We start from the raw sequence: 25,123 nt of genomic DNA, 5'->3' as shown, positions 1-25,123 counted from the left end.
TTGATATCCAGACAAATTGCATTGAAATTCTACTTCTGCTTTCTATGTTATTCCACTTCCAAATAAAACCAGCCTGATTAAAACAAAACAAAACATTTCTTTTTATATGTAGAGTTTTCACCAATCAAGAATGAGGAAATTTTATTGGAAAACCATTTGATGTCATTGTAAACAAAGCTGTATTATACCAAACACCATATATTTAGAACATTAATATTTTCCAAAAAGTAGCACATATCCCCAATCAGAAAAAGCCATTATAATTAAAAAATACAACTAAATATGCACTTGATTATGATAGATTTAAAAATAGAAGAAAATAACAAAAAGATTAGAGGAAAATAGTCTGCTAGAAATTAATGAATATATTTCCATATAACTCAATGAGTTAAAGAGGAAATCTCAAGACAATTAAGAAAATGCTTTCAATTCTGCAGAAATAAAATTCAGTGTATCAAAACTTGTGGAAAGCAGCTAAAGTATCCCCCAAAGAGAATGCTATAGTATTAGATACTTATACTGCAAAAGAAGATTTAAATCAATAATACAAATTTCTACTTTAGGGTAATGGAAAAAAAGAAGAGCAAAGTTAATCTGGATTTAGTAGAAGAATGCAAACAATAAGGAGAAGAGACCAGTGAAATTTAAAGCAGACATACTGTAGGCAGAAATAATGAAATCAAAAGATAATGCTTTGCAAAGATCAATATAATTGATACGCCTCCAGCAAGACTATGGAAAAAGAGACACAGATCACCGATACCAGTTATGAAAAAAGTATGGCCACAGTAACTACAAAGACATCTAAAGCAGAAGAAGGTACCAGGCATGACTCTAGGCTCAAACATTCGACACAAAGATGGGTGGATCCAGTACTTACAAGGAGAAATCAACCTAAAAGCTCCGGGGTAATGGAAACATTATGTCAATATTTTACAATATAATCATATAATCTCTCTAAAAAGAAATCATTAGCACGAATGATTTCACTGATGTAATAAGATTTTTGTTTTCTTTAAGAAACAACATCATTTCTACACATCACTATTCATTAGAGGATACAAATTTCAACCATAGTGATAGTTAACGTTCTGTTAGAATGAACAGTGTGAGAAGTCATGGCCACAGTGGATGTTGGAAAAGAGGCTGGGGAGACAAACACTGATCATGAGAATCACGAGAAAGAGGTAAAGTCACCCTGAGAAACAGTCCAGCAGTTGCTAAAGCACTCATTGGCTATAGAGCCCCACAATACCATTCTCACCGATTTAGGGAAATAAAAACCAATGTTCACCAAAACAAAACCTGTACAGGAATGTCTACAGCATCTCCATCTGTAATCACAGTGAAACTAAAGCTACCCAAATGTCTCTTTCAAAGAGTCAGCGGGCTATGAAAGGTGGTGCATCTCTATAAGGGTATGTAACTCAGCAATTGAAAACAATGAAAACAAAGCCAACCAGCCGTTGACAGATACAAGGATTTGGATGCATCTCAAAGCATTATGCTCATTGGCTGAAGTAGTCTCAAATGTTACTTCAACTGAGATGGCCTTGATTTACATGACTGGAAAGCTATGGTGATGCAGGGCCTGATATGGGGAGAGGTGCAGGGGAAGACTGGGACCATAAGCGGCTCATGCTACTTGTTTTGGGGCTACTTAGCTGTTTGGTAGCCTGATTTTGGAGCTATACCTTAAAAGAAGCAATGCTACTATATTAGAAATAAAAATATAATATTCAAGAATGATATGTCCCTACAATGTACCACATACTGGAAACACAGTTTTGAAAAACATGCACTCATTTTAAAGTTATTCTAAATTTACCAGGATAGCAGGTAGAAATAAGAGAGGTTAACTTTGTGTTGCTTCACATAAGCAGATGTATTCTCCATAAGATAATGATCACTGCAGGGATCACCACAGGGAACTTTAAACTGGCATTAATAATATCAATCCCTGTTCAGTTATAAGAAAGGAGAATTTTTGTACTGGTGTCTTCAGAAATGTTACTTTCTCTCTCCTGCTCTGTAAGCCCACAGCTGATCTATCCATACTTTATTAGTAGGTTTAGCAATTTGGGTTAGCTCTCTGTAGTTGGAATCTGCTTCCTCGTCAGGCCATGGAGCATGGTGACAGAATCTTCCTTCAGGGGCCACGTATGAAGTCAGCATCATTTAAAGAGACGGTAAGACATTGAAGAACTGCAAGTGTAAGCTTTGTTCCTCTGCAGGGCTTATTTTATTTTGTATTATATTGATTACTCGATTGTTTTGATTTATATCTTAATTTTAATTAATTTGAAAAAAGGAATTATGCATTAAGTTCCAATCTTCAGCACTACAATATTATGCCCTGTGGAAAGCAATATACTTATTGAAAGTTAATAAAGGCAAGACGCTCTCCTTGAAGTATCTGAGTGGAATTTAGCATATTTCTTATGATTAGATCTCTTCATGTGGGAATGTCCTGCAGGAAGATATTTGCAGTTGTTTCTTATTTTCATCACTTTGGCACTTGAAGATACAAAGATAAAGAATATCATCAGTAGCACTAATCATTTTTGAAGATGATAGTGAGGAATTATGAGTGAATTCAAGTTGCAGGCTGGTTCTTTGGTATGGTCTGACTTCTGTCAATATTTCTAAGAAGTAAGAATACACAATTAATATACTGAGGGCTAAAATTATGGTAGCCTTTATAATTGTCAAAGGGTGTCTTGGTGTCAGCTATGCAAAAGGGAAAGGGAATAATGTGATCATTAACATAGCGATTTTCATTTAAATACAGAGAACAGTTTAAATTTTTAATGTATGTTTCCATCAAAAGATGTTTTTTTCTTCAAACTGTTCTCAGAGGACTTCTATTTCTACACTTCTATTTAAACACTTCAAAGAATGATGAGGAAAAAGTGTGTGTGAGGAACTACTGGACCCCAGTTCACAGAAGACACATACTGTGTGTGTTCAGGTTTGGCTTCACTCTGCCACAGTTCAGGCTTTGGTGCCCTCGGCTGTGGTCAGAAGGAGCAGTGCCTGACTCTGATTCTCTTGCTTCTCTTTTGGTGAGTTCAATGGGACAAGATCTCACAGAGAGAAGAACTTGTGGGTCCTTATTCCCCCCACAGTTACAGTGCACTAGCAGGTGTGCTCCACTCCTGGTGGTCCAAGCACTGATTGTGAGGATCCAGAGCTATCTCCAACAAAGCAGGTATCAGCTAGAAGTGAGCTGGATCTGAGAGACCACAGGAGGGCTGAAGAGAAGACTCTGACAAGGGCCTGGTCCAGTGTGCTGAGTTTGGCCTCCAGCCTTCTTGAGAAGAGCATTCCATGCCTCCTTGCAAACTCCCTTCCTACTTAGTCTGATAGCTTCAGATCCCACAAAGTCACTCCTTGTGTTCCACACCTCGGGTTCGAATGTGGTGACACTGTTGGTCCAATTAGACCTCATTGGAATCTATTTGCTTCATGTTTTTGACTCACTTCATGAGCTGTGGGTACCATGTTGTTCTGATTTGGCCCTTAAGGTCAAATCGCCCCTCCTCAACAGGAAGGGGGGACATGGTTGATTGGATGGAAAGCTGTCAGTCACAGATACCCACTCTCACTCCTAAGGCCTCAGATCCTACCCTAGACCTGGGCCAGATATCCCCTGTAGTCCCTGCCAGGTTGCAGATCTCCCAAGGGAGTTCTAAGACTGCCTTTCTACTTGCTTACTAAAGTGATCTAAGCCCTTTATTCTGGGCCTCTGAGTCCTATTTTGTAGCCTTTACAAATCTTCTCTGGAGAATAAAGAGGTGAGACCACTAAACAGCGTGGAGCAGTGCTCAGCCCGACTGTCCAGTACCATAGCTTTCTTAGGTCCTGGTTCTACTATCGCGCTTGTATCCTTGCAAACCTGGAGGTAGCCTCACTGTTCTTGGTCACTTGTTTCACAGAATCTTATTGTTCTCTTATTCCGGGTCACATCTTGCAAAATAGTTCTTTCATTGTATGTTCTGTAATCTGCCCTTCAAGCTTGTTTTCTGTTTTGTTTTTTGCTTGAATTTGGATTGAATGCAGCTGAATGGGCAGCGAACATTCATCTCTATTCCGTTCAATGGTTTTCTCTGTGGCACTTCAAAACCACCTTACTTTTCAGTGGAATACATTTGAATGCAAGTTATTGGATTGTGGACTTAATTCCAAGCCTCTTATTTGGTACTTTGAATCTATTGGCTGGGGAAATGATCAAAGCAAATCTTAAAAGAAAAATAGTTCTAAGAAGCAAGAAGTGGCTTTGGATGGACTGCAGCGTTTCCTGTACAATGGGAGCTAGTCCTTCCCTAACAGATGGTGTTACGAAGGAAGGAATCTCCCACCTTGAAAGGCACCTTTGGGCATGGTCTTCACTCAGAGCGTAGAGTCCAAGATGGAAGCAAACCTGGCACTTTTACCTAAGTCATCTGGGAGGAAATGCCATTTAATCTCCAGGGTAAAAGTGGGATGAAGGCCCAGAGTCATTTCTAGAATTAATGAGAAAATGGCATGAGGTCACCGCACATTCCTCCTATATTTATTTTGCTTAATTGGCACACATGTTTGTTTGCAGAACTTTAAAAAGAGACTTGGCAACAGATATGCGATCACATCAAAAGAGTGGAGTTTGGATTGCTTATTCTTTTATGAGAGTTTAAGCTGGCAAAAGTGCAAAGATTATTTTACAGCAATTAGATGAAAGGAAACACAGAAAATAAACCTTTTAGATCTTTCCACTTTTGCATATTCCCCTGTTAATAAGCCTCAAATTCGAGTATTGCTCTCAGGGTAATACCATAAAGGTTTAATCCATGCTATTAATTTATTTAATTAAAGTAACATTTAAATTCTGTACAATATATACAATATTTCTGAGAATTATTTTAATGTGATTTTTAAATGAATTTTCTCATCTAAATGGCAACCATTTAATAAGGAAGATATCAATACGCTATTGATATTTAGCACCTCAATATAAATCAGCAATGCAGTTGTAGAGAATATATAATATAAAATAATATACATATATACTTTATTCTTAATGCATATCTGTACAAATAATGAAAGTGGGGTTTTAAAAATATTCTACTAGCAGCACATGTAATTGTTTAATAATGAGACTATTCAGGTATGGTACTAAAAAGTAGGTAAGAATTTAAATAATTATCAACAAATTCTCTTTTATGGTCCAAGTTTCTCTGCTATGCGTCTAGCCCAGCTAATTAAACCTATAAATATGGGACCGGAACAGTGATGCTGCTGCTTATATCTTCTGCTGCGTGATTAAAAGGTTCTTTGAAAGTCTAACCTTCAGATATTGAGCTGGGACAGCCTTTCAAAGAAATGATAGCTGGAAGGCTTCAGGACGAAGAGACAACATCGCATAAAAGGAATAAAAGTCCATCGAATAAAAGGAATAAAAGTCCTGCATGCCCGGAAGGATTCTGACAGTGCACATTGATTCGAAGCCTAAAAGCTAATAAAAGATAAACTTCCTACAGAAGAGCTGTCACAGAGGGAAAAAAAAAGAAGTAGAAAAAAGAAAAGCGACTAAGAAATCTCCCCAAGTAAGAAAACTTGGGAAAGCTCTCTTTTTCCTGCAAAAAAAGGAGAAAAGATTAAAATGAAGATACATTAAACAATCACACAATTTTCTGCTTTTTAAAAATGTATTTCCTAGACCTGACCTTTACAGAGTTTATTTCTGGCAGAGTGCAAGAATGAAAGATCATTGATAGAGCTATCTTAATCCTCCAGTCTTTTGTGAGCAAAGGAGCAGCGTTGAGGACAGGTTTTCTATACCTGTTCAGAAAGCAAATTTATGAGAGCCCCAGAGAAAAGTAAGGCCTGCGGAAGCAGAGGGTGGCTTGGTCTCTCACAGCCCTTTGTGCGCGCGGGGTGGGGAAGATGGTGGCAAAACTCCCCTCCTCGTGCCTCCGCGGAGCACAGCGTCTCCGCCGAGACCCTGAGGACAAAGGCCTGGGCGCTTAGGACGGAGACCCAGGGTCTGAGCCACTAACCTTCTCCATCGCGTTGTAATGGTTGTGGGATGAGCATCTGATAAATCACAACAACGTCCTACGCGGAAAGTCACATTCTTTTTAAAGCTAAATGAGAGAAGAGGCCGTAGGAGAGGATTTCCTGACCCCCATGGGCTGTTCCACAGGACAGTAAATGCTGTCGCTAACTCTTCGAAGTTCTCTTCACTCCAGCCCTTCTCCTGTGAATGTTTGATAGTTCTGTAAAGGCCCCGACAGGCACGAAGGCAGGAGAGCGTACTGGTTATTAAGAGCAGGGACTCTCAGCTGGAGCCTGGAGCCAGAACTCCCTGACTGTTTAACTGGAGGAGCCTTTCTTCAGGGTCTTCTGATATTAAGAGGCAAAGTATCTGCACCTACTTCAAAGGCTCATCAAGAGATTCAAATGTTTGAACACACTAAGCGCATACATTAAGCTTTATCTGTTCTTATAATTATCTCTGCCATGGAAAGTTCAGAGGAGAATTCTGCATGCTTTTGATGCCGAACATGTAAAAATTGGCCGACCTACCAAAAAGAAGGCAACCTTTCAAGGCGACGTTGAGCTAGGAAACATCACAGTTCTTAGCAACTTCCTGCAATATTAAAGGCAATCGTGTATCCTGAACTTTTTAGAAGCTTCAGATGCAGAAACTGAAGACTTATAGTGCAATGATAAAGTTAGTTCCTAGGCCTGTGCAAAAGGAAAAAAAAAAAGTCTTCCTTTTCCCACAGTCAGTGGCCTGTAACCCATGGTAATCACTGGTTCGCCCTGGGCTGTAGGGATAGCTCCGGTCAGAGACCGCCAGGAACTTTACCACAGCTCAGCAGCTAATGGGACACAGCTGCAAGGGAAATAAAACAGTATAATTAAACTTTAGCCTCCTTTGTTCCTTTCTTTAAGAAACACAGTTCCAATTTTTATGTCACTGAAGAAATAGAGAAGAAATTCTCATATGCTGCAGGCAGAAAGAGCCTTTTACCAGATAAAATCTTCACCTTGGACTTTCTGACTGGCTTCCACCATCTTCTCGCTGATGAAAACCTCACTGTGGCCAGCTGTTCTCTGATGGCAGGTACTCTGTAGGCACATTAATACGGAAAGGGACTAGGGAAAGGGGAAGCAAGGAAGGGAGATCTTGGCCTTCCAAGAGCTCTCTCTACTGTTCAGCTGGCATATGGTATCTTGTCCTACACTGCTGCGCTCCCCAGGACAAAAGGGGTCAGGCAGCTGCTCCGTGGAATCTTATTTTTCTTTTTCTGAATTTATGTAGCTCCTCCTACATCATGGAAGTAATTTTTCAGAAAATAGCACACAATCCTCTAACATCATTATAGGTAAAACACCCCTGCGCAAAAAAAGCAAATTATATGACTTACCAGTGATCTTTATGAGCTTATTTTGTCTTCACTGAAATATATAGCTAAAAAATAATATCTAAAGTGTATCAGAATTGGCTAGGGGCTGGGGATTTAGCTCACAAGTTTGGTGTCCTGCCTTGCAAGCGCAAAGACCCGAGTTCAATCCCTGGTAGGTACAAAAAAAAAAAAAAAGAATTGGCTTGCTGAGCCAGGTGTGGTGATGCACTCCTGTAATCCCAGCACTTGGGAGGCTAACACAGGAGGATCACTGTGAGTTCAAGACCAGCCTGGGCCACACAGTGAGTTCCAGTGCAATCTGAACTACATAGTGAGACCCTGTCTCAAAAAACCAAAAAAAAAAAAAAAAAAGAATTGGTTACCTGAAAACAAACATCTTCTCTGTAATGGTTTACAGTTTTTGCTGGATGTTAATTATATAAGCATTTTTTTCTGTTTATATCTGCAAAATACATTCACTGTAGTAAATTCACATTCTATCCCTTACCTCAACAATCATTTGTTATTCTCCCACATAGAGAAAGCTGTCTCACTGTTGGATATGATTATTTATAAACAAATACTCAAGGACAATACAAGGTTGTATGTACATACAATTTTTAAAAACATATGATTTTTACTATATGTACTGTAGTATACCTTGATAATTATATATTACAATAATTATAATACATGACATGAAAATGTATGGGAAGAAATATCTGATGATTGTGCCTGCCATTACAGCAGGAACAGAAGTTTACACTGTGTCATTCTTGGAAGAGATATTGTTTTAGAGTCATATATTTGATTGAAGACAAAATAGACCCATAAAGATCCCCGGTGGCCCATGTAACCCACTTGTTTGAGAAGAGGTGTTTTAACTCTGTGATGCGAGACCACAGCATGCTGTTTCCTGAAGAGTTTTTTCCTCGATGTGGGAGGAGCTACATAAGTTCTGATCATCAGAATCATTGAGTCAGCCTCAGCCGAGCTTCAGTCAGTGTAACTGAATTGACTTTATAGGTCTATTAATTTAGGGAAGTTTATTTTTCTAGAGAAATAGGGAAAAGTTTTGGGGAAAGTAAAGTGAATTTTGTGACACCTTCAACCTCAAATAGTAGCCTATTCTTTTGCTCCTCAGTCCACTCCCCAGTTCTGCGGAACACACTGTTTTTCTCCCCGCCCTCCCCGTTTGTCTCCTCCATGTGCTGTGCACGGATCTGCCTCTGTCCTCTTACATGGAAATACGCGTGCTCCGAGCCTCGCTGTGCATGGTGCCTCCTCAGATCTGCTAAACCTTCTCTCAGTAAAACCCATGTGGTGCTATGGGAGCTTCAGAGTTGAAATAAATGCAATTTTTTTCCTCAAAAAGCCTATTTTATCTCATGGAAAATATGAGCTGGATCGCTGTAATAGAAGCATGGGTCAGTGTGATGGGAAAGGCAAATACACTTCTGTGAGACTCCTGTGCCAGAGTCGGGAGGGTTTTGCGAATGGTGGCAGGAGGAAGCTCCCATAAAAGGTGCACAGTTCCATTGAATCACACATGGAAAAGGTCAAGCAAGGCACTGCGTCTATCTCAGGGGTCCAGAATCTTCTCATTTTTGGTAGACCTTCATCTTAACAGAAGTTCTAGGTCCACAGCAGAATCTGGGGGAAGGCTCAGAGATTGCCCATGTGCGGCTGTACCCACACAGTCACAGCCAGGCCCATTAGCAACGTCCCCTAGAAGTGGCACACTTGTTACAGTGGTTGGTTTCAGAAAACTAAAATAAAAGTAGAAGACTCAGGCAAAATCCATCTGCAGTATTCAATAACTCTATTTTCATAAATTATTGCAAAATATTAAGAATTGTCCTGAATTGAATACTTGTAAATATAAGCCAATACAGGTCCTCCTAGTCTTTCAATTGCCTAAGGGACTCAAATGCCCACGGGCTCTGGGTAAGGCGCTGAGCTTTCATCCGTCTCCCCCAGCTCCTGAGCCCTACTTCCACCCCTCCTGTCTTCACCACCTCCTCCTGCAAGAGGCGTTTACATATTTTCCTGGGAAGCCCAGTCTTCCCTGTGAACACTGTTTTCTCCAACATTATTTCCAAAGGAGGCACTCTTCCTCCTGCCTTGCGCTCTTTGCTCCATAGACAGGAGTAGCCTTCCTGGTTTCATTATTGCTTCCTCCACATCATTTTTTTCTTTTCCATAAACCCTCAACTTTCAATCTCATGCCAGCAGGCTATGCCAGCACTGCACCGTGCTGGACACTGAATACCAGGCCCTGGTCACTCCCCCTTCTCTTTTCGTGATGGTCGCTGTCCTGGTCTTCTCTAGCACTTCTGTCAAAATTCCTAGTGGTTCACATTTGCAAAGTGGCAATTCCTATACTCCAGACCTTACTTACTTCTCCTCCAATGAGCTTCTCCACTACACACAGCTGCTGTGCCCTAGTCACCCCTTAAGTGTCACTATTTTATTAATGGAACTGTATAATATTGGCACCTAGCGTCTTATCCTTCCCCTACCTCCAAACGTTTTATCTCGCGCTGTTCTGTGATTCCACAGCAGCAGATGTCAGCTCCCGCTACTGGTCCTGTCCAACCTCCCTGCCTCACTGCCTCCCTTCACCCCGGATCTCAGCTTAATTCCATCCTTAGTCACATCCATCTACTTCCTGCTTCACTGCCCCTCTCATCTCCTATATTTCGGTAAGAGGAAAATGATGTTAAAATGAAACTCTCCCCTTACCCTGCACCTAAATCCAGCAGTTCAGTTTGAGTGGGAGGAAGGCACAGCCACCCTGACCAATCTGCCTAAAATTCATCGGTGGTCATCGCTTGTGGCTCGTGGACCCGGACACCTCCCTGCACAGATGGTGTCCCTGGTTGATTTGTTTTCCTTCTCTCCTTTTTGCTATACACTATGCTGTCCCAGAACCTCAAGTTCTCCCTGGCTCATGCAGTGTTTGTGCCCTTATGGAGCACACTTTCCACATCAGTAGGAGCTGCCACATTGTCACTGTTTAGATCTAAAACACACCCTCGATTCTCAGGAGAGTGGAGGTGGACTCTGGGGAGGTGATGGATGGGGGCGCTGTGTGCCCTGTGGATCAGCACCAAGGAGGGCAACAGCAGACTTGCCTCAGGAGGGGCCTGGCTGCAGGAGGTGGCTGGGGTGTGGCTGGCAGTGCTCCCCTCTTCTTCCTGCTTGCTGGCAGCCACAGTGGGGAGCTCTACTCCCCAGCCCCTGCCCTGCTCTCCTCCTGGGCCAGCTGACCACAGACTACAGCTGTGGGCCAAATGTAAACCTCGCCTCTTTAAATTGCATGTGTTGGATATATCACACACACACACACACACACACACACACACACACACACCCCTACCTCCCCACCCCAATCTCCCATCGAGAACTCTGCTTACTTCCTCATTATTATGAGTTCAGTGCTGTTGATCTCTTGAGCCATGGACAAATCTGTCACTTATTTACAAACCCTTTTTATCTCTTCTGCTTAATACATTGTTCACTTATTTTTTTCTCCCTCTCCTGTATCATCAGTTTTTACCTCCATTATGAGTAACTGTAATTTATATGTGAATACATTATGGTTTCATTTATTTTTTAAAAACCCAACAAAATAAATCAATATACCCCTTGTCTCAAATTTCGTCAGATTCCATTTATTTATTTAGTTTAATTAATTTTATTGAAACATTTACGGTATATAATGTAGTGACATTCATCATTAGAAATTTTCACCTTTACATAATCCTTCTTGGTTCTTATTTTTCCCCATTCCCCTGCCTTCTCTTCAACCCTCCACCTCTCCCTATCTACAAAGACTTTGTTTCCTTTTTTCTTTTTCTCATGTTAATTCCACTCCCCTCCCCTTCCTACTTCCCCTTCCTAAAACTGAGCTATATTTTGCTCTCTGACTGAGTCCCCTGCTCAACCTGCTCATCGGGATTAGACTGTGGCTTCCTCAGAACTGACTAAGGAACTCCTGGTGACCCCAGCGTTACAATGGCGCCTCTCTCGCGGTCCCTCAGTGGGTTTGCTGGGACAGCCATGCCGAGTGCAGATTCCGCTTTAACCTCCTGTTCACGCATCTCAAACGCAGCCTGCAGACCTCTGCTCCGGATGTTTCCCTTCAGCCGTCACGGCCTCGCCATCCTACGGAACCGTCCTTCAGATCATTTGGGCCAGATCGTCACCTCGCACCCCTCTCGGGTCATCCCAGTAAGACGGGAAATGCGTTCAGTTTCGCTTCAGAGCCCACGCAGTCTGACCGCCTCTCATCTCTCTGTCTGTGTCGCCCTGGGCCCTCACTCGGGATTGCGGCAGTGGCCTCAGTTTCCCCGCCGTCCCCTCTCTCTTGCAAGTCAGTTCCTAGGACAGCAACTAAATGACCTCGAGTCCGTGGTTCCACTGCTTCTCTCACTGGTCTCCACGTCTGCGTGCGTGTGGAGCAGACGCGGGGCCCCTGTACCTCGTCCTTCAGCCCTGGCTCCTCGTCTCCCCTTCGCCCGACCTCAGGCCCTGATGCTCTCCCCAGCCTGCTGCACCCAGTCTGCAGGAGAGGCCGACTGGGCCTTCGTCTTCCCAGGCCGCGTGCATCTGCCTGGCTGCTGTTCTCACAAATCACCCTACAGCTCTGTCCCACTCGGGCCTCCAAACTCACTCAGGTACCATCTGGGACAGGTTCCTCCCTGCCACTGCGATTAAACCCCACCTTCAGTCTCCCTGGCTATATTTTCCTAATTAACACCACCAAACACGCTTTAGTGAGAGTGAATTACTGGAGAGAAATTTTTGCACATGAAAGCAAACAGGGGTATTTTACAATATAAGTCATCATGCCCGAACTCTGCCTGGTTGGAACGTAGGGTCGATACACAGAGGCAGAGAGTTAAACACAGAAAGTGACTGGATACAAACCGGAAAGGAAGAGCTCAACTCTGATCAAGGGGCGCCTCAATGGGGTGGTTTCCTTCCGCAGTCACAAAGGGAGGACAAAGATGAAAGGAGGGATCTTCACCGACTTGCTTCTGTGCCGCGAATTCGTCAAGGCTCCCACGGATGCAGCGCTGTGCATAGGCCTCGCAGGAAGTGAGAGGCGAGCCTGGGCCAAAGCTGGGAGCCTGGGAGGGCAGTGCGAAGGCGGGCTGCGGGCACCCTTCCCGCTCTTCCCGGGGGAAGGAAACAGCAGCAGCGGGCAGGGACCCCCGAGGTGGAGCCCTGGAGCGGGGGCAGAGGCGGCTCAGCTCTGCGCTTGGCAGCGCAGGCCCCACGCCGGCGGAGGAAGAGGAGGAGGAAGCAGAGCTCCTGCGCTCCCAGCCTCCCTCCGAGCCATTTCAGCAGACCCTCTCCGTGCGTCCTCCGCGGGTCTGCCCAGCTGCCCTTTCTTCCGGTCAGTGCGCCCGTGTTACTCTTGAGCTCTAGTCCGAGCTCACTGCCGAGTAAGGGGCCCAGGAGCGGAGCTTTGGGAAAGCAGGCGGAGGGGCAGCACCCCCGGGGTCATCATCGGCTCCGGGCCTCTGTGTCCTCCTCACAGAGGAGCCTCAGGTCCTAAGAGCACATCGAGAAGCTTCGGAGCACTGCAGTTGAGGGGCTTTCAGCGAGACCCTTCCCCAGCACTTCATCTGCGGCCAGAGGCGTAGAACGAAGCCCAAGGCGGGTCGCGGTCCAGGCTGTTGCACAGAACAATGATTGCTTCCACCGTGACACCGCATGTCCCCTCCTCTAGCAGATTTGCCCCTGAAACTCTAAAACCTCTTCTGGAAAGACCATATTTTTGCGGCACCAGAATACACCGTGGATATAAAAAAATGTGAAATGTCCATACTGAAGGTGTTGTCCGCTGTTGAGATAACAAAGCAGTACAAACCTTAACACATTGCATCACCCGCATTTACTGTTTTATTATCCGTGGGTGAGCTGGGCCGACCCGCTTCTCCACACTGCCCCGCGGTGTCCGCGGTGTCTCTCCGGAATTTCTCCCGCGTCATTGCCTTCTCTCCCTGCAGCCCTCAGGTCTGTGCTCTTCCCATGGCAGCCGGCAGGGGAGCACGAGAGCGAATGGAATAACTTCACCTCTGACCACGTTGGTTCAGAAACAGTGCAAGGCGGGCGGGGGCTTTAGCTCAGTGGCTTGGCTGCCTGCCTCCCTGGCGTAGGGTCCTGAGTTCGACGTCTGGTAACAAAAAGAAAAAAAAAAGGAAAAAAGTGTGATGTGGTGCCATGTGCCCACATTTTATTGAGCAAAATTAACAAAGTGGCTGAAAAGAAGAGGCACGCACGGCTAGAATATCTTGCCTTTCGTAATCTGCTTGCTATTTGAAAACAGCTTTGTTTACTTGTGTAACAGCTAGAGCATTTTTCCCCTCTGGGTTTAACATCTTGTCTCTGTTTACCACTCTTCTGTATTCCATTCATGTTTTTCTAGTTCCGTTTTGCATAACTTATTTTTTGTCTAAATCAATGGATATATAATATATTTTTAGAAAATGTATACCTATTGTGTCGTTCTCTGGAAGAACAGTGAATAGATACAAATCTTAGAAAAAGCTATAAAAATCTTCGTATCCCATTGAAAAAATATTTTACTTTTCTACTGTGTCTTTTGTTCATTATTTACCAGGAACAGTTTTTATTCTCCGGGCCCTGATTTCTTCCAATTTTTGCACTTCACTTAACTTTTCCTTCCTCTTGAAGTACTCTCCCGCTGGCATTGACTAGCCTCGACTCTCATCTAGTTTTCTTAGAAACTTAGTTGCTAAACGGGATACGCGTGGAATTAACGAGGCCACCGCTGTGCTGAAGACTTCGTCCCAGTCTGCGTACCAAGACACAGCTCTTTGTGCTGGGCACCAACCCTTTACTTCTGAATCTCGAATGGCTCAGTCTTTATACCAGGTCATCACAGCAACAGAAAGAGCGCACACACTACTGCAGACACATTAAAGCTCTCGCCTATGGAACCAACTGACGATAAATTCACTGTTCCTATGAGCATCCCTTGAAAAATGGCGTGGAAATTATACTCATTTCGAATGCAGGAGTAGTTTCCTACCTGAACCATGGAGCATAATAAAAGGTTCTGTGGCAGATTCTGTCAGTGTGCCATACATAGATCCTTGGATCCCTGGAACATTTTAATACACAGTGGTGTTCTTGTTTTAAAAGTCAACATCAGTATTTCTTCATCAGGCTGCTGGAAACCACATTACCTTTATCCACAGAGAGCTAAATGGGTCTATAAATTTGCGTATTTCTGGGCCTTTTAACTGATACCTGAGGAGCATAAGAATATCAGCGGAGAATTTGGAAGTGAAGTCTGCACTATTTTCACAGCTCCTCTCTCAACTGAACCAAAGTTAAATTTAGTGGAGCTTTGCAGCTTGACAATGCCCACTTCTCCTGCTGGTCCTGCTCCCCTGCTCCTCCATAAGGAAAACTTAAGATCCATTTTCAGAATGCTCTGATTTTTTCTTTATAAATTAGGTCCTGTTACTCTTTTAACCAATAATCCCTGCATTCCTCTAGCAAATCCTAGTGACTCTCATAAAAGTGGGCCTTGTTGCTGGGTTAATGGCTGGGCAGGGCCAGTGCCAGGTTTTGAGAAGTTACCCATCCGGGAGGCATGGCTGCAACAGCTTCTCCTTTATGACTGTAGGACCGGAAGCAGTGACTACGCTCTGCACCAAGACACCTCTGTGGGAGCCAGCCATGGCCCGCTGGCATTTGACATTGGAAAAATAACTTCTTCTACCATCAAGGCATTGATAAAATCTATGTGATGTTTGTTCCTTTCCAAGGACTCTGTCTGTTTATTTGCTTTTTCTAAGACAGGGTCTCAGCTAGCAGATGAGACTGACCTGGAGCTCACTGTATAATCCAGGCTCGTTTTGTGGGATTACAGGCATGCACCATCACGCCTGGCTCAAGGACTTTGTTAAATTTGTTCTTTGACCCTGTGATGGGAGGGACTCGAAGAGACAGCCAAAGATCTGATCTTCTCTGTGAGAGTCAGAAAATCTGGTCCTTGCATACAAATAATTGCTTGGTGCTTCCTGTTGGTCTGCCTTTAAAAGGAGCTGTTTCTGTAGAAATAAACCAGACTTCTCTTGGTCTCCACTCAGGCTTGAGTGTTCTTTCCTTTCTCAACCCTCACTCCCCAACTCAGGCATGTTCGTGTTGTGACTGCTGGACCACCACATGCCTCTCCCCGCCAGCAGGCACGGTGTTCCTCAGTGAACCCATCCAGACACACCGGCCCAAGCCTCAGAGTCTGCTCCTTTGCTCTCTGGACTGTGGTGTTAGCAAAGGAGGCTTGCAGAACTGGTTAGGAGGGCGTGGACACCAGCTTGGAGCGATTGTTCCTGTAGATCAGGGCTCCTGACGGAGATCGCATCTAGGAGACTGGGCTCACCACTGACGAGGACTGTGGCATGACTCCTAAACACCCAGCCCTGAGTGCCAGCAATAAACCATTCAACAAAAAGGGCAGTGAATTAATGTAGTGTGCAAGTGGGAACTAACCCGTACGTAATTCTAGGCAGCAGATCTCACACATACAGGACAGTCTGGGACTGCGGAAAGGGCTGGGCCCCCCGTGGCCGTTCCTGCCTCCTCCGGAGCACAGGGCGGCCCCTGGCTCATACTGGGTCACAGCGTGTGCTCTGCTGGAACCGATCAGTGCTGTTCTTGGTTTGCAGTTTGATCTACAAGTGCATATTCTTTTCCCCGTGAGGAAGTGCTTCAGAAGTAGTTGAATTCACGCAGAATGGAGATCCAAACCCATGTACAGACTGCTCGACACTGCAGTTATTTACCTCCTTGTTGCCCTGGCCTGGATCCCCTTTTCCTACTGTTTTCCCCGAGCACATTTTCTCGTGTTTCCCTTTTCATGCCTGACCATCCCAGAGTATATTTATTATTTATTATGCACCCCACTTCATTTCAGGCTTTTTTTTTTTTCTTCAAATAAGCTTAGATCCGTGTTGGAAGAAATTGGGAAATAATAAATAGATGAAGAAATCCAAACATTTCCGCCTATATCCTGAAATTTTTCTGCTCACATAAAATTTATTCATTGAAATCCATCTGGCAGAACACTTGCTCTGTTCCTCCCTGGGATCTAAGGTGGTACGGCCTGTAGCTCGCAGCTGAATGAGGCTTTCTTTCCTTGCTTGCTTGAAAAAAGACAAAAAATAAAAAATAAACAAAATTTTTTCAGGAGGGAGCACAGTTCTCCAGGTTAAAGGGCAGGACAACCTGTCAGTGAGTGACCCAGAGCAACTTCGGCGTGGCAGGCCTTCGGGCTGCTCTCCTCTCCGAGGTGCACTGAGCGCCGCCCCCTGTGGCCACCCCTGGGAGGGACCGTGGGTTTGAGAAGCTGGCAGAGCCCACTGGGAGCGAGAAAGGCTGACGGGGCCAGGCCCTAGAACGCACTTCCGTCCTTTGCGAGCCCGTGACCGCCGCAGGACACCTGCTACCTTCCATGTACGTGGCAGAGACCCCGAAGGAGGACAGGGCTGTGGAACTGGCTTCTGAGAAAAGCTGCTCCTGTATTTTGAGACCATTATCAAAAGATAGTTATGATGGGCATTTAACAGAAAAATAGTATATTGATCCCAATTTTCTCCCTAGCTTCTCTCAAACTATCATGGATTTTATAACTGGAATTAATTGACATCATTTGTACAGGTGATTGGTACGCATTAAAACATGGCAGAACTTTTATATTCTTTTGGCTGTTTCAGGAGTAGAAATAAGTGAGGTTGCAGCCATTTCAATCAAAAACAATGGGATAGGAACCTCGGGCACTATTATTACACCATGAAGGCTGCTGCCAGAATTCAACGTGTCTTAAAAATTCTTTTTTAAGGCTACTGGTGCATTCTAGGTATCCGATACAGGTACAGTCATCCCTGGGATCTTGCATCTTTACAAGATGCATCTTGGTTCTTATGTTCCCCCATTCCCAGGCCTCTCTTCACCCCCTCCACCCTTCCCTGTTTACAAAGACTTTCCATATTTTTCCTTTTCACCTATTTTTTCTTTTCCCTTTTTCCCTTTCCCTCACCCCTCCCATTTCCTCTACTCTTTTAGACCTTTTCTTCCTATTTCACATAATCAATTATATATTTTGATCCTTATTTACAGTTTTAGTTTCTAACACCAGAGAAACTATTTGGTATTTACATGTGTGTGGCTTATTAATTTCATCTAAGAGTATGTCCTCAATATGCATCCATTTACCTATAAATGACTCTAGTTTCTTTTTCTTTATAGCTAAGGAGTATTCCATTTCGTTAAAACACACACACACACACACACACACACACACACACACACACACACACACACACACACATACATATATCCAGTCTCCAGTAAATGGGCAATTGGACTTCTTCCAAATTTAACTCTTAAAAACTATGCCTCTATAAACATAGGTGCACATATATCACTGTGATATGATTCTTTTAATTCTTTTGGAAAGATACCCAGCAGAGGGATGGCTGGGTCAAATAGAACCTCTAGTCCCAGCTCTCTGAGGTATCTCCATAGTGATTTCCATAGTGGTTGCACCACTCTGCACTCCCACCAACAATGGAGAAGGGTTCCTTTCTCCCCACAACCCCTCCAGCATTCATTATTGGTAGATTTCTTGATAGCAGCTATTCTTTCTGGGGTGAGGTGAAATCTCAGTGTTATTTTTATTTGCATCTCTGGAATGACCAGTGACGTTGAACTCTTTTTCATCCATTTCTTTCCTGTTTCTACTTCTTTGTCTGAGAAATGTCTGTTCATTTCAGTTGCCTATTTTAAACTTGGTCTTTATGTTTGGGTGGGTCTGAGTTTTTTGAGTTCTTTATATATTCTAGATAATAGACCTTTGTTTGAGGAACAGCTGGTCAAAAATTTTCCCACATTGTGGATTATCTCTTACTTCTGCTTATGATTTCTTTGGCAGTTCAGAACCTTTTTAAAAAGATGAGATCCCAATTGTTGATTATTTGTGCTAGTTTCCCTACTACTGAGGTTTTGTTCATAAAGTCTTTTCCTGTGCCGATATCGTCAAGAGTTCTACCTAACTTATCTTCCAGTAAGTTTAGTGTTTCTGTTTTAATATTTATATCTTTAATCCACTTGGATTTTAGTTTAGTGCATGGTGAAAGATATGGGTCTAGTTTTAATCTTTGACAAGTTGAAATCCAGTTTTTTCAGCACCATTTATTAAAGAGGCTATCTTTCCTCCAGAGAGGGTGTTTGGCTCCTTTGTCAAAGATGAGGTGGCTGAGTACATCAGGAATTGACTCTGCATCTTCCAATCTGTTCCACTGATCCTTGGATCTGTTTCTTTGCCAGTACCATGCTATTTTTATCACAGTAGCTTTGTAGTATAGTTTGAAGTTGGGAATTGTGATATCCCCTGCCATGTCTCTGTTGTCTAGAATTGCTTTTGCTATTTAGGTCTCTTTTGATTCCAAATTAATTTTTGAATTTTTTTCTCTAGTTCTGTGAAATATACGGTTGGGATTTCAATAGGGATGGCACTGAATCTGTATAGCAGTTTTGGAAGTATGGCCATTTTCACTATATTGAGTCTTTCTACCCAGGAACAAGGGATGTCTTTCCATTTTCTAGTATCCTCTCAATCTTTTTTAAGAGTGTTGTAGTTCTCAATGTAGAGGTCTTTTGTTTCCTTTGTTAGATTGATTCCAGGATATTTCGTTTTTTTTATGCTATTGTGAAAGGGATTTTTTCGCTAATTTCACTCTCAGTGAGTCTGTTATTTATATACAAGAAGGCTATTGATTTCTCAGTATTTTCCTAGTATCCAGCTACTTTACTAAATCTGTGAATTAAATCTAAAAGTCTTTTGCTGGCTTTTTTTTTTTTGAGTCTTCTATGTAGAGTATCATATCATCAGCAAATAATGACAGTTTCATTTCTTCATTTCTTATCTTTATTGCTTTTATTTCTTTCTCTTGCCTAATTGCTGTGGCTAATGTTTCCAAAAATATGTTGAACAGGAGTGGTGATAGTGGATATCCTTCTCTTGTTCCTGATTTTAGCATGAAGGTTTTCATTTTTTGACAATTTAATATGATGTTAGCTGTTGGCTTTTCATAGATAGCCTTTATCAAGTTGAGATAAAGACCATCTATTCAAATTTTCTGCAGGGTTTTTATCATGATTGCTTGTTGAATTTTGTCAAATGCTTTTTCAGTATCTATTGAGATGATCATATGGTTTTTGTCCTTGATTCTCTTAATATAGTGTATTACATTTATTGATTTACGTATGTTGAACCATCCTTGCATCCCCAGGATAAATGTGACTTGTTCAGGGTGTATGATCTAGTTAATAACACTCTGTATTCTGTTTGCCAGTATCTTATTGAGGATTTTTGCCTCTATGTTCAATAGGTAAATTGGGCTGTAGTTCTCCTTATTGGCTGGGTCTTTCCCTGGTTTTAGAATCAAAGTAACACTTGCTTCCAGGAGTGAATTTGGAAGTATTGCTTCTCTTTCAATTTCATTGAAAAGTTTAAAGAGTATTGGCAATAGTTTTTCTCTAAATGTCTTGTAGAATTCATCAGTGAAGCCATCGGGACCTGAGTTTTTCTTTGTTGGTAAAATTTTAATTACATTTTCAATTTAACTGACTGTAATTTGGGTGGTTAGAATTTTTATATTTTCTTCATTCAAATTTGGTAATTCATATGCATCTAGAAATCTGTCCATTTCTTCTGTGTTCTCCATTTTATTAGAGTACAGGTTTTCCAAGTAAGTATTTATGATCCTCTGGATTTCTGTTGGATCTGTTGTGGCTTTACCATTTTCATTTCTAATTGCATGAATTTGAGCCTTTTCTTTCCTTTTGTTGATAAGGTGGGCTAAGGGTTTATCTATTCTATTTATTCTTCCAAAAAACCAACTCTTCGATTGTTTATTTTTTGTATCATTCTCTTAGTCTCCACTGCATTGATTTCTCTTTATAATTTCCTCCCATATATGAGCTTTGGGTTTCTCTTACTCTTCTTTTTCTAGGAGCTTAAGATTCACCATTAGGTTATTTATTTGCACTCATTCTGTTTTCCTAGTGTGGGCATACACTGCTATGAATTTGCCGTTCCTCTGTGTTGTGCTGGTATTGTCATTAAACTGTAAAAACGTTCTAATTTTTTCTTTAATTTATGCTGTGACCCATTCATTGTTCAAGAGAACGCTATTCAATTTCCATGTATTTGTGAAGTTCTTACAGTTTCTTATGCTATTGATCTCCAGTTTAATTGCACCATGGTCTGATAATATACATGGGATAAGTTCAATTCTTTTGCATTTACTTAAACATGTTCTATGAGCTAGGATGTGGTCTATTTGGGAAAATGACCCATGTGCAGCTGAAAAGAATGTATATTCTGATGTCATGGGGTGGTGTATTTTTTGAAATGTTCTTTTTTTCTTTCCCCCTTTGGTTTTCCTAGTTTCCTACGAACCTGCAAATCCAGAACACACAGACTCTTTGTTACTCTGTGTAGCATTTGGGGAATGCATTGCAACACAAACTTATAGTCTCAAACTTGCAGAAAATTTTGTTGCTCCTTCTGTAACTTAATGGTTTCTTTCTGGGTCAAAAGACAAATATGAAGTTTTACCCAGGGAGCAATGCAGCTTCGGTAAAGCGTCCTGCCTTTTTTGTTATAAAGTATCATTTTCTCATGGAAAAGAAAATCCTAGTGTATACCCAGATCCTAAAAACAAATGAATTTGGGTCACATTTCATATTTACTTTTCTTCAGAAATATAAAATACTGGTAATTGGGCATGAGGTTTCCTTTGACAGTTGTAATTCTACCTTCCCAGAAATTATTTGCTACTATGCCTTTCCACTGTAAATTTGGAGTAGAGGGCTTCAGGATTTTGTCTATTCATTTTGAGAGTAGTGATCACCAAAGAAACCCTAGAAAAGAAAATCTAAAAGAAACAAAAAAAAAAAACAAACAAAAAGGAACCTTATTATTGGTTGAAGCTATAATTTATCACTTAGGGCCAGGGATTTCTCTTAGTGGTGTCGCCACCTGCCTTGCAAGTGCAAGGTCCTAAGTTCAATCACTGGTACCAAAGGGGGAAGATCTATCTATCTATCTATCTATCTATCTATCTTATCACCTTTCTTGGCTAAATGTTCAATTTGTTAAATACAAAAGAAAGCAACCTCTAGTATTTAATCAAGAAATATTCAAATATTTAGATTTTTAATTGTGCAATATCTCTATTCAGGCAGTTTTGTTTTTGCTTTTGGTAAAAACGCTTTGGCCTTCATTATCTTATTCTTATAGCCTTGTATGGACAGTGATCACACCCATCCATCAGGAGAGCTACCAGAAAGCATGCTGATCAGCCTGGAGACTAAGATAAGGGAGAGGCAGGACACAGGGGCCCTGGTGTCCTCTTCATAAAGTGACTCTGGTTCTGCACCAAGAATCTGCCTGCACCACAAACCAGGTAAAAATCTCCATGCAAAACCTCATCTCTGTTTTCCTTGCAGATTGCATAATTTATCTCCGATAACAAATGCATCATCACCGAGGCTCAGTGGAATAATTCTGAGTATTTACCAAATAGACCATGCAAAATCATATTCTGTGGATGGGCAGACTGTGGAAGAGATGCTGAAAACTGGCACTGATAGTAAAATTGCAAAGTCAGCCACTTATAGCAGAGCAGCATTTAAAAATCACATAGACAAGCAGAGTGGCCTGGGCTAAAAATAAGGCCCTGGGCTTCCATCCCATAGAAGTGCTTTGATGGGAGGGGATAGGAACTCCAAAATTTCTGTTTAAGAAATGGATTTTTTAAAGAAGAAATTTTTGGAGTCAAATATTAACATGAGTTTTTCATGTCTACCCATACACAGATATCTATCAATCATGTATCTATCAATCATCTATCTCTCATCCATCTACAGAGAGAAATAGGTACATATCTATATTTACTATAATCTGCAATGCTGAAGAGTTTGAAAGAAAGATGGAATGTAGGGGCACGATAAAGCAAAAAAAAAAAAAAAACAATTACATCAATGTTTAGAACAGGTTGCAAGTCACTGCCAAGTAACATGGTAAAAAATAATCAACCTTTTATATTTACATTAAATTTGCAGCTTTCAAAATACTTTTCTGTATAGGCTCATTTGTGGTACTGTCAATAGCCGTTGCTAGATGATATTATTCTCATTTTAGAAGACAGAACAGATCCATGGGGTTTTAAGAGATTTGTGCACAATTACAGATATGTAAATGATGGAGCTGCCCAGAATCCAACCTCCTTATTTTTCCACACACTTGGCAAATGCTCAGCAGCCCAAGAGAAAGAGAAATGAAGCCTTAGAGATTCACGAACGGCATACAAGCAAGGCAGAGGTATCTGTCCCTTGCGCACAGGTGCACAGTGGGCACAAGGACCACTGAGGAAGGCAGAGCAGAGCAGAGTGGACCCCGCGTTTCCCAGATATACTGCCATCAGTGCCCCAGGAATGGACATCGCACTCACAGCCCGCACCAGCACCATTGTAAGAAGGCTTATTTCCTCTGCTAATTCATTTTAAAAATGACAGTTCTTAACTGCCTTTGATCTTTCTTAATTTTCAACTAGTTTTAATTCCAGTCAGCATTTTAAGTCAAATTATGTAAAAACAAATTGTTGAGTTTAAGAAAATTTGGTTTTCAAATTACTGATGCTATCCTTTCCCATTACTATCCTTCAGAATTTACTGAATTTGTCACCACTTGACTTAGGAGTACGTGTGTATCACCTGCTCCTGAAGCTATGGTATAAGCATCATAAAAGTAACATGTTTGTCTTCTTATTTTATTTTATTTTTTATATTTTTGCTCTGGGGATTGAATGCAGGACCTTGCACTTGCACGGCAGGCGACAACACCACTGAGCTAATCCCTGGCCCCACTTGTCTTCTCATTTTATTAAACAAAATTCACAATTTATTTAGACTGAAATACACTATGCAAAGATTTCTTCACCCAAAGCAACAGTAATATTTTCTGTATTATTTCTAGATAAACCACAAAACATTCATTTTGTAGGTTTTCAGGTTTTGCTTATAAATCAAGACGAGGCAGCAGATAAGAGTCATGGAAAAAGACAGAAGAAAGCACACAAGTCACTTGCCTGTGTGGATGGCTTCTGGTCCTAATTTTTAATCACTGCCCTAGCTGCAGTATGTAGAGGCATGCCTGACATGAAGTAGGCACTTAGTAAGTGATTCTTAGATTTGTAAGGGGTGAATAAATGGTTGAAATCTGATTTTTCCTCATCTATTTGCATGGAATCTGTCCTTACCTAAGCCCCTTTCCACTACACTCTTGTTTTCCTTTTCCAGCTCCTTTTCTGTGAAATTCCTTAAGACTTAAGTGTTTGGTCTTTGTCCTCAGGATTGTTCTTCTCATTTTCTTTATTCGGCAAGTGCAATTTACGATTAATCCTCATGCACTTTACCCACAGCCTCTGCTTCACCCCCGTGGTGGTGTGGCCTTGGAAACTGTCCATGGTTCTTCCCCGCTCCTCTCTGAGGCTGTTTGCTGGGTGTACTCGCCAACCACCACGGCTAAGCAGCTTTGCCCACCACCTTTCTGCCATGATCTTCATGCCTGGGCACTGGTTACCTATGGACCGAACCCTCCAAAGTATGCACTGAATGAAGCCTCTCTTGCTTCGGGTGTGATTATTGGGTATTGGGATGAGCCTGAAAGCTTACTACTGTATAGACCTAGAAAAAAAAGTAGGTGGTGAGGGCTGGTCCTGATGATCGCTGGTGCTGTCCTGCTTGGTTAGGCCGCTCTTTCTGTAGGCAGCGTGAGAACAGTTTCCTAGGTAGAATGTGAAAGGCAAGTGCCGCTGGGGGTGAAGGTTTCTGCTGGGGAATGGTTCTGCCACTGAGCACAGGAAAATACTTCTTCCGTCAAGATAATCTCACCAGAATAACCGAGGGTCGATGTCTCCAGCCTTGTCAAATTCCTCTGAAATATCTCAATTTACAGGATGCTCTTCCTTCCATTTAGCATTAGATCTGTACTAATTGCACGGTGAGGTCTTGCTTCTTGGTTTTAAGCAAATTCAGCCCTGCAGAAAAGGAAGATTGTACTCTAGTACACACTCAGAAGTCTTTATGTTTTTATGTCTGTCTGCACCTGGAATTTGGAAGCTTTGAGTTCATTATTTTTCTTTAGTAGTTTGTTCAGAGATGCTAAGAGCAGCCATCGCTCCCACTGGGTTTATCATGCATCCTTGCCACGCATCGTGACTAGTGGGCACATGGTCTACCCTTCTCAGCCGCTTGCCTTGCATCATTTCAAACAGAAGGTGAAGAGTGTTTTCTAAGGTATACCAACTTTATATCTTTGATTGAAATATTTATTCCAGTGTAAAAGACACACATGCTTATTAAGATTTGGCAGCTATTAGTCACCAAAATATTTTTATCCCTACGTTTTCATTTGTACAGATCTGCTCCAAGCCCCTAGCCAATTAACTCCTGCTTAATTCTTTGTGTGTTTTGTACACTTATTTGTTTTATTAACTTAGTTGAAAAATGTTAACTCTTGTGAACAATGAATTTAACAATGAATTAACAAATTTGTATTTGTAAGCTTTGAGTTCATCGGTGACCCATATACTCTTTCTCTGCACTTGCTGGTA

At 42.0% G+C, this 25,123-nt stretch overlaps 1 protein-coding gene across 3 annotated transcripts in view; it reads left to right on the top strand.

Moving 5' to 3' along the window:
- Positions 1 to 25,061, top strand: part of LOC104876747 — a 68,740-nt gene extending 43,679 nt beyond the window's left edge. For 2 of the 3 annotated variants that reach the window (XM_010644945.1, XM_010644946.1), the window contains exon 3: positions 11,512 to 12,676. In XM_010644945.1, the coding sequence (XP_010643247.1) occupies positions 11,512 to 12,116 (605 nt within the window). In that variant the 3' untranslated portion in view covers positions 12,117 to 12,676. Of the gene's footprint in view, positions 1 to 11,511; positions 12,677 to 21,747; positions 21,914 to 22,699; positions 22,980 to 24,654 lie in introns of those variants that run through there. The other variant, XR_784394.1, reaches the window with a different exon arrangement.
- The last annotated feature ends 62 nt before the right edge of the window (positions 25,062 to 25,123 follow it).

Source organism: Fukomys damarensis, unplaced genomic scaffold (assembly GCF_012274545.1).
Source record: "Fukomys damarensis isolate Sample0158 unplaced genomic scaffold, DMR_v1.0_HiC HiC_scaffold_14, whole genome shotgun sequence".
Taxonomy (NCBI): domain Eukaryota; kingdom Metazoa; phylum Chordata; class Mammalia; order Rodentia; family Bathyergidae; genus Fukomys; species Fukomys damarensis.
This window is presented reverse-complemented; position numbering and strand designations above follow the sequence as displayed.